This window comes from Megalobrama amblycephala, linkage group LG1, assembly GCF_018812025.1.
Source record: "Megalobrama amblycephala isolate DHTTF-2021 linkage group LG1, ASM1881202v1, whole genome shotgun sequence".
NCBI classification, from domain to species: Eukaryota; Metazoa; Chordata; class Actinopteri; order Cypriniformes; family Xenocyprididae; genus Megalobrama; species Megalobrama amblycephala.
The window spans coordinates 42142294-42152434 of record NC_063044.1 but is presented as its reverse complement, the minus strand read 5'-3'; the positions used below and the strand labels follow the sequence as shown (position 1 = coordinate 42152434).

General features: G+C 36.1%; 1 protein-coding gene across 1 annotated transcript; it reads left to right on the top strand.

Moving 5' to 3' along the window:
- Positions 1 to 2009: 2009 nt before the first annotated feature.
- Positions 2010 to 9358, top strand: il21r.2 (interleukin 21 receptor, tandem duplicate 2). Its single transcript, XM_048193542.1, has 9 exons — positions 2010 to 2344; positions 2616 to 2758; positions 2858 to 2981; positions 3073 to 3269; positions 3355 to 3512; positions 3680 to 3860; positions 4985 to 5075; positions 5198 to 5282; positions 8146 to 9358. The coding sequence occupies exons 2-9, from the start codon at positions 2689 to 2691 to the stop codon at positions 8650 to 8652; spliced, it is 1413 nt and encodes a 470-aa protein (XP_048049499.1). The 5' UTR covers positions 2010 to 2344; positions 2616 to 2688; the 3' UTR covers positions 8653 to 9358.
- The last annotated feature ends 783 nt before the right edge of the window (positions 9359 to 10141 follow it).

The window sequence follows — 10141 nt, the reverse complement described above, 5'->3', positions numbered from 1 at the left end:
TCTTTTGCCACTCAGTCCAGCCGAGGGAGCGCGTTCCGGCGGGAAAGTGACGTCTATGCATACCCTCTATTAAAAGCTAGCGACAACGCTAGTTATCTATGAAAACTGAGAATATAGAAAAAAAAGTTTACATGATTTTTATGAAGTCTGCCTATTATTATTTTGATATTATTATACGACTTATATTATGATTGTACTATTTTCTACTCACTGTTTTATTTGCTAATTTTATTTTATTGACTATATTATTTTACAATTTATGATAGGCCTATACTATCTGCTATTTTATTCAGTTATTATTATTAGTAATAAAGTTGCCAGATCAATTTAAAATGGAGACAATTTTGTCCTTTTTTACTATAATATAAAATGTCTAAAGATGTTGTTTGTTTATGGATAATAAAGCAAACATTTGTGTGTTAAACTGCAAGCATAACATTCGTAGGGAACACATATAAATTATAAAAATTAAAAGTGCCTTAAGAATGCTTCAGATTAATAAGGTTTTGAGATGCAAATTATCTTTATATTTGAAATTGTGCTGTGACGTCATGTGATGCGATTCAACAGGAAAAGCTAAAAGCATGAGGGACAAAGCTAAAATGCGGTTGTTGAAGGCAGAAAAAAAAAAAAAAAAACATTTCCATGTGCACATTTCATGTACTTTAAATGAATTTACATTAGGAACGACTCCTCAATAAACCAAATCTATGCTTGAGAAGCGTGAGTTTTCACAATTCCTTATGACAATTAATATCTTCAAACCTGCGAGATTCTGAGTAATTGGGAGACAAAACCTTTTTCGTACAGATCATAAACCGTTGAAAACGGTTGAGAAATGTAAATGTTATTGCGCTTTTTGTCCAGAAAAGCCGCAGCTCCACGTTTACTTGCATTTGTTTAATGAGGAGTCTTTGCCCCGCACAATATGGCGGACTGGTTGACGTATCGCAGTGGCTACAGTCCAAATGTATTTGTGATGATGTCTATGGTCACGACTGTTTCCCGTATTGGCGCAAACCTGTCGTTCAAACGCCTTGGTGAATGATGTCACGCAGTTAGGCTAGTGGAGTAATAACTTTAAATTAATCCGTTTGAGATCTAATTAATGCTATATTTTTTGCTATAAATTATGTAGCCTACATGGCATGTGAGCTCTAATTATTCTCAGTTATTTGCTTTATTTGCAGATTCAGGCTCGTTCTTACCAGAGCACTATACGCACTCTTAAAAAAACGGTGCTTAAAATGCTTTTGACAAACTAAAATATGTAAATTATTATTGTAAAATTTGTATATATTCGAAATAAAATAGGCTATATAAATTGTACACAATGTCATTTTGCTTAGGCCTATTTTAGATAAAGATAAGGATTTATTAAGTCCACATGTCATAAAAACAAGAAACTATTTTTCTAACTACAGCTCAAGAGCTGTCCTTATCCACACAAGTTTGCCATGCAGTTTGCGAATGTTTGTTTGAATGATGTTTTTTCGGGAAACACCAAATCGTTGAACTATAGTAACGACGAAACTTGCGATACTAGTTGGCGTGTGGAGTAGGCTAGCTATCTTTATAGTTATCGTTCTTGGTGTGAACAGGCCTTTAGCCTTATTATTTTACCATTATTAACAAGTACACATTGTGTAAGACACAGAAACTTGTATAGCAACATTTGTGGCCTTATTTTTTTTTTCGATATGTACACGCAGGAGCACTTTAAAAGTTCTCTGCAACATCTGAAACTGGAAGATGAAAAGGCACAGTGACATACAGTAGGAAGCCACAAATAAAAGTTCATATTTTTATCTTTAAAGTGACTGCGCTAAATGTCAACTGCCGTCATTTATAGAATCAGTCATGGGAAAGTCACATCAACATTTGTCTGGCTGGAAATGTATAGGCCTATTATTCATTTTGTAATTTAGTATAAGTTAAAAGACAATAAAGAATTATTTTAGAGCTATATTCAAAATGCATTCAGATCCTCTCTTTGGTTTAACACTTGTAAACTTTCTGTATATCATAATGTGATGAAACTTTTTCTTCGATACATTGGAATATTATGTTGTTTATATTGTTGTATATACTCTTAAGAAGGTATGTTCACCTGAACATTTTAATTTAATGTGAGAATTTAACACACATGATTTCATACGTGAAGTTTGGCATGTGAAATGAGAACCTTGTGATGCCATCTGAAACGACTAATCAGAGATTTCAGATAACTTTGAGGTTAAGACCTCCTACATAAACAGGAACTTCTCTGTATATAAAACCATCTTGATGCCCTTCACTGCCACAGACTAAACTAATATTTCTCTAATGCTTCAGAATGAATTTGGTGAGTTGAGATAATTGTGTCTGTTCTAATGTCTTCTTTAAAATTTGAGCCTAAATACAGGAATGTGTGATACATGTGTATTTGGTGATTTTTAAGCATCATGTTTTGACTTTTAATGTTTATTTTTTATTAAATACATGTTCAGAATAAACACCTAATTTGTAAATCTCTGCCTAGAATTTAAGTCAATGAAACCCGAGGGACTTTTATTTAAAGTAGGCCTATTTCTTTATCAGTTAAATAATTGTTCCATTTGTGGCTATCTTTTCAGGGTCTTTTAAGTTGCATGAGCTGAATTATGCATTGAAATCTGGAAGTGTGTGTACATACAGTCCTGTACAAGAATGATGAACCGCACTGGAATGATCTGCATTTTCTTGGCTTTTTCAGTGGAACTTAAGGCCAGTTCACAGGGTAAAACATGCTTCTCAAATCTGCACTTTCAGTCACAGTGGATTTTACATGTACAGCACTTCCAAAAATATGTGACCATTTTCCTGTTGCATGTTTCAGCTGTGAAAGAAGGGCTCATCTGTGTGACAGATTACTGCAAAACTGTCAGCTGCTCTTTAAAGCTACCAGTCACATCCACTAGAAACATTTCGCACTGGCTGGAATTTCAATGGAACAATCACATGTAAGCCGTTATTCATTACCATTGTCTGTTTAGAAATTCATACACTATTTTTCAGTTGAATTTGTATGCCAATGTAAGTGTGCATTAACAGTCCAGATGAATATGGCATCATCAAACACGGGCCGTATAGATGCCCACTCCAGAGAGCACGTGAAGATCACACCTGCACTTTCACTGTAAATGGAACAATGGCTGATTTTGATATAGTTGCTGTGATTCTTCATTATTTGGAAAACGGCAATAAGAATTCGTCTCTGTTGAACGATCATTGGGTGCCAGCAGAAAACAGTGAGTAGATCTTTATGTAATCAAAGAAATACTTTTTATTAGTAGTATTATATTTAAAGTACATGAAGCTTCTCTCTTTTCCCAGTTAAGCCAAAAACCCCATTTAATCTGACATTACACTATACAAATGGGATGTATAATTTCTCTTGGACTTATGGATATGAAGATGAACATGGAAGTTATGGAAGTAATCTACCCATCAAGTACAACTTCCTTTACTACAAAGATGGAGATAAAGAGAGCGTAAGAGTAATTACAGTGATGATTCATCTGTAAATGTCCACCATTCATAGTGCATGTTTTCAGAGCACATCCTCTGTTTCACCCACATCAAAACGTCATCTATATGTGTGTTCTAGCTTTGAAAATGAATGTTTTCTATAATGGTTTCACATTTTTACTTTTTAAAGGAGGTCATTGTTCATCCAGACAATAAAATGATTCAGATCGATGAAATGAATCTTGATCCGGTCACTACATACACTGCTGTGGTGAGGTCTGGGATATATGAAAATAAGAAATACAGAGGAACGTGGAGCGAGTGGAGCAGCGCAGTAAAATGGAAAACGACATACAGAGATGAATATCGTGGTACTGATTTACATTTACACTTTTATGTACTTGATTACTAATCTATCTGTTGCTGTGAGATTAAAGGTGCAGTAAGCTATTTCTGAGAAGTGTTGTTAAAAGTTGGTCAGACCGAGCAGCACAACACACTTGTACCCAGTCAGCAGTGGGGGGAGTGTCCACTCATGATGGCGGAGGAGACTGAGTGAGCCAATCAGCAGTAGGGGGCGTGTCTGCTCATGATGGGGGAGGAGACTGAGTGAGCCAATCAGCAGTAGGGGGCGTGTCTGCTCATGATGGGGGAGGAGACTGAGTGAGCCAATCAGCAGTAGGGGGCGTGTCCACTCATGATGGCGGAGGAGACTGAGTGAGCCAATCAGCAGTAGGGGGCGTGTCCGCTCATGATGGGGGAGGAGACTGAGTGAGCCAATCAGCAGTAGGGGGCGTGTCCGCTCATGATGGCGGAGGAGACTGAGTGAGCCAATCAGCAGTAGGGGGCGTGTCTGCTCATGATGGCGGAGGAGACTGAGTGAGCCAATCAGCAGTAGGGGGCGTGTCTGCTCATGATGGCGGAGGAGACTGAGTGAGCCAATCAGCAGTAGGGGGCGTGTCTGCTCATGATGGGGGAGGAGAGAACGTGAGCCAATTAGCAGAAGGGGGCGTGTCCACTCATGATGGCGGAGGAGACTGAGTGAGCCAATCAGCAGTAGGGGGCGTGTCTGCTCATGATGGGGGAGGAGAGAACGTGAGCCAATTAGCAGAAGGGGGCGTGTCCACTCATGATGGCGGAGGAGACTGAGTGAGCCAATCAGCAGTAGGGGGCGTGTCTGCTCATGATGGGGGAGGAGAGAACGTGAGCCAATTAGCAGAAGGGGGCGTGTCCTCTCACGATGGGGAATGTTTCCGATGTTTCGGAAACGATGTTTCATTGAAACATTATTTAGCTTCAACTATGATAAAGAGACATCCACTCTTGCATTGCATGTTAGTGCATTTTGGGGGTGGAGCAATGAAGGGAGGGGTGTGTTTGTTTGGGTTGATTTCAAATATGGACAGTGTTTCTCAGAAATCACTTACTGCAACTTAAAGTCAGTCCATTCCATGTTTGCTTTGATTCTTTTTTCTGTTTTTATTCATTTATTTAGAAGATGAGCCCAATCAAGTTGGCAAGATTGTCATTGGAACGTTTTTAACGGTTGGACTTTTAATTCTGCTCATATTTGTTCCTGCTGCAAGGTAATTGTTTATCATACACCTGCTATTGCCATATATTTTTACTGCAAAATGATGCACCAACACCAACAGGTGACAAAGTTAACTGTTATATTTATATAAATTGTAATATTTATACATTACAGATTTAAGATGAAAGAAATTTCATGGGTGCCAACACCAGCAACATATTTCCAACCCCTTTATCAAAATTACCAGGGCAATTTTCAGGTACGATTTCAGACTTCAAATAGACAAGGAGAAAGTTTTGAACCCTTTTGTGGTTCATGAAATGACTTACAAGGGTCTTGTGAGCAAAACTGCAAAGATACTTTCAAAATGCTTTCAAGTTCAAACCCTTCCATGTGTTGATCATTGTAGCCAATCACAGTCATATCTGATGAGCGTGTGAACACAATTGCCAGAGGTGTTTACGAATCCGCTCAAAGCGTCACATTTAAAAAAAATGTCAGTACCGACTTGATATCGCGGTAGGTACTTCTGACAACACTAATTTAAACTCACCAGCCACTTTATTAGGTACACCTTGCAGTACCATTGGACGCCCTTTTGCCTTCAGAACTGCCTTAATTCTTTTTGGCATAGATTCAACAAGGTGCTGGAAAAATTCCTCAGAGATTTTGGTCCATATTGACACGCAGCTGCTGCAGATTTGTCAAGCTGCTCATCCCGTTCCACCACATCCCAAAGTGCTCTATTGGATTGAGATCTTGTGATTGTGGAGGACATTTAAGTATAGTGAACTTGTTGTCATGTTCAAGAAACCAGTTTGAGATGATTTGGGCTTTGTGACATGGTGCATTATCCTGCTGGAAGTAGCCATCAGAAGATGAGTACACTGTTGTCATAAAGAGCTGGACATGGTCAGCAACAATACTTAGGGATTGCGCAATTACACAACATTTTAAGATGAAGATGCGCTCTTTGGTTTTCAACTACGGTAATTACTGTGCTCACTCACAGAATCAGACACTATTGCTTTTTATATAACACATTTCCCGATATGAATTATGATATCGTTTGGTTTGTAGGGTGGATTGCTTTCACATATCAAGCAAACCACTCCAGAGTTCGTTTGAAAGCGTACCGAGACCCTCTTCAAGGAGGTCTCGGTACGCTTGTTTGGTCCACTTCTGGTGCGCTCCTGAGTGCGATTACTGCATTCACACCTGCCCAAACGAACTGCACCAAGGTGGACAAAGAACTCTAATGAGGCAGGTGTGAAAGCACCCTTAAATCACCTTTCTTCCCCATTCTGATGCTCAGTTTGAACTTCAGCGGATCGCCTTGACCATGTCTCTACATGCCTAAATGCATTGAATTGCTGCCATGTGATTGGCTGATTAGATATTTGCATTAACGAGCAGTTGAACAGGTGTACCTACTAAAGTGTCCGGTGAGTGTATACTTATAATATAATACTTATAACATAATATAATGTAATATTATATCTTAATATGTATTTGTTTACACAACACAATTTCGGTGAAAACTTTTAATGTGTGTTGGCCGTTCATTTACACAACAACAGCATTTTGGGGGCCTAAAAAGTTTTTGAAAACGGGTTTCAAAGTGCAAGTTTTTGAAAAGATACTGTTATCGTCGCTGTGTAAACTACAGAAATGTGAACTTGTGAAAACAGTGACGTAATGCTCATGCATATTATGTGTTTAGTCTATTGGTGCATAGTGTTTCTTTACGCCAACTACTGGCAGAATAATACAGTGTTTTTAGTCATTTTTGTTGATCCTTGTGGAGAAGAATCGTTTGGACAATGTTGTCATCTGTAGTCAAAAAATGTAAATTAACATAAACAATGTGTAAAATAAAAAATGGGAAAAAAACTTCTGAAATATAATATACATTAATGATTGTTAATATATATATACAGTACAGTCCAAAAGTTTGGAACCACTAAGATTTTTAATGTTTTTAAAAGAAGTTTCGTCTGCTCACCAAGGCTACATTTATTTAATTAAAAATACAGTAAAAACAGTAATATTGTGAAATATTATTACAATTTAAAATAACTGTGTACTATTTAAATATATTTGACAAAGTAATTTATTCCTGTGATGCAAAGCTGAATTTTCAGCATCGTTACTCCAGTCTTCAGTGTCACATGATCCTTCAGAAATCATTCTAATATGCTGATTTGCTGCTCAATAAACATTTATGATTATTTTCAATGTTGAAAACAGTTGTGTACTTTTTTTTTCAGGATTCCTTGATGAATAGAAAGTTCAAAAGAACAGCATTTATCTGAAATACAAAGCTTCTGTAGCATTATACACTACCGTTCAAAAGTTTGGGTTCAGTAAGAATTTTTATTTTTATTTTTTTGAAAAGAAATTAAAGAAATGAATACTTTTATTCAGCAAGGATGCATTAAATCAATCAAAAGTGGCAGTAAAGACATTTATAATGTTACAAAAGATTAGATTTCAGATAAACACTGTTCTTTTGAACTTTCTATTCATCAAATAATCCTGAAAAAAAATATTGTACACAAATATTTTGTACAATTGTACACATTAAATGTTTCTTGAGCAGCAGATCAGCATATTAGAATGATTTCTGAAGGATCATGTGACACTGAAGACTGGAGTAACGATGCTGAAAATTCAGCTTTGCATCACAGGAATAAATTACTTTGTCAAATATATTTAAATAGTACACAGTTATTAGGGGCCAAGCACCGAAGGTGCTAAATTGTAATAATATTTCACAATATTACTGTTTTTTACTGTATTTTTAATTAAATAAATGTAGCCTTGGTGAGCAGACGAAACTTCTTTTAAAAACATTAAAAATCTTAGTGGTTCCAAACTTTTGGACTGTACTGTATATATATATATATATATATATATATATATATATATATATATATATATATATATATATATATATATATATATATATAATATAATTAACAGTATACTTCTATTTACAGTATAATACTGTATAAATTTATACTGTATTTTTAACACACACACATTTATATACATATAATTGTGTAAGATATATCCTCATATTCATATCAGATTCATATATGTCCTCTTTTTTCCTTAAGTGTTGGGTTTTGGCAAAAAGTCCTTTACAAAATTTTCATATCATGGAAGACTTTTCAACAATCGACAAGATTTCCGAGGTCATGATGACAACACTACAGGATGAGGTAGAGAAAACGGGCATGTATCCCACAGCACAATGCCATCAACCCTATGTGGGCCCCACAGCTGAGGTCTGGGCCCCACGCCAAATGCCCGATACGTGCAGTGAGACGAGTATCCTGTGTGAGGAATTTTCTTTGTTCTGTGAAGAGTTGCCAGTTAAAGTGGACGACATCATGCAGTCTCTCACTGTGGCTTGTCTGAGTGGGGATGTTTTGTCTCTGAAGGACTCTGCTCTTAGTCTTGAGAGTCTTGAGGACTGTGAGGAATCTGAAGCACCAGTTATCATTAACGCAGTGCCTGTGTGTTTCAAACAAGACTACTGCACTCTCACCAACACTCCCACAGGCCCTGTCCCCACCTTCACCAGAGATATAGAGCTGGACGAAAACACCTTTAGTGATTAAATGCATGAAGACACCTGCAGTAGACATGTGGACATTATGAACTGACGTATATCATTTATTCACATTTTGATGTATGATTGTATATAATTTAGAACAAAATGTGAAGGACTTTTTCAAATAATGTTAACAAGGAATCCTATTCTTCATTGAAACAAGTTGTCTAGGCTACAAGGTGTTAAAGTAGCCATTAATGCTGACAGTTCAAATGAGGTTTGAGGATTTGTGTGCAGTGAATTGATTCTACAGATTCTGTTTTTCATCAAGTAACATCATTATATTTCTATTTGTGATATTTGTACTGAGAAGAAAATTAAAATAGTGTGTATTTCATGTGGAAAAGCTTGTTAAAGCCACACTCAAATTGAAAATATTTTCACTTAGAAGGATAGCAGATGTTATTTAGCTATTCACACAGGAATCCAGTCTAATTCAAGAAATTGTATGTAAATAGCCACCTGTTTTTACATTTTGCATATCAAAGAATCGCAATATGTAACGAGTGTGAATGAATTTTGTATGATTTATCATTGAATCTGCATTACGAATTCAGAATCAGAAAGAGCTTTATTGCCAGGTATTTTTACACAAACGAGGAATTTGTTTTAGTGAAAGAAGCTTCCACAGCACAGACTGACAGTGACAAGACACAGATAATAATTATAAAGAATAAAAATAGAATAAGTAAATAGGAAATATACAAAAAAAAGAAAAAAAAATGCAATATACAAAACAGTAGATGGTACATGTGTACAGGTATGTTATGTACAAATGCAAGGAAATGTAAATAAGAAGTGTGGTGTGTTAAATAAATGTATAATAAATAATAAATGTATAAATAAGTTGTGTATTGCACGTTTAATGGATCATTCCGTCAACTCAACCAGGTCCTCGGCTCAAATTTTTGATTTTGTTAACATTTTTTTCTGTAGAAAGACGAACATAAATAGTGATGAAAGCCAAAATATTAAATGTCACAGATTTATATTTACTGAGTAATCCACTATTTTGTAGAGGGGGGCCAAAATGACAATTTTCACATGAGATTTGGAGGCAGTTTACAGGGGTGTAAAAAATGTGTAGGTCTAAATGTATAATAATATAGATTTGTAGGTCTTTTAGCAAAATCTGTTGACTTTAGCAATCTTTGTTTCGTTAAATGCCAACAGTGACAGTTCAAAAATGATGGGAAAAGCACTTTTTGTGATTTTTAGCTTCAAGTTTGCATGCCTGTAACTCAAGAAGTATTAAAGATATCTTAATATCCTTTTAGATTCTGGTTCTTAACAAACTTTCCTTTTGGTATCTTCATTTTAAAGGCCCTCGATGGTTCAATCCCAGAGATATGGACATGTTAATGCGGCTCCATGAGTAAATTGCTAAATTGTACACATTTTCATGGTCAAAAGCCAAATGTGGGTCACTTTGCATTCAGATATTCCTCTTTTATTTTAAAGAGGAATATCTGAAGAACAAATAATGTTGAAAATAG

Excerpts from the sequence above, each read along its gene's own strand:
- il21r.2 (XM_048193542.1), top strand. The coding sequence starts at position 2,689 with ATGATGAACCGCACTGGAATGATCTGCATTTTCTTGGCTTTTTCAGTG. Across the intron at positions 2,982-3,072 it reads TTTCAATGGAACAATCACAT|TCCAGATGAATATGGCATCA; the intron begins GTAAGCCGTTAT and ends GTGCATTAACAG. Across the intron at positions 3,513-3,679 it reads AAGATGGAGATAAAGAGAGC|GAGGTCATTGTTCATCCAGA; the intron begins GTAAGAGTAATT and ends TACTTTTTAAAG.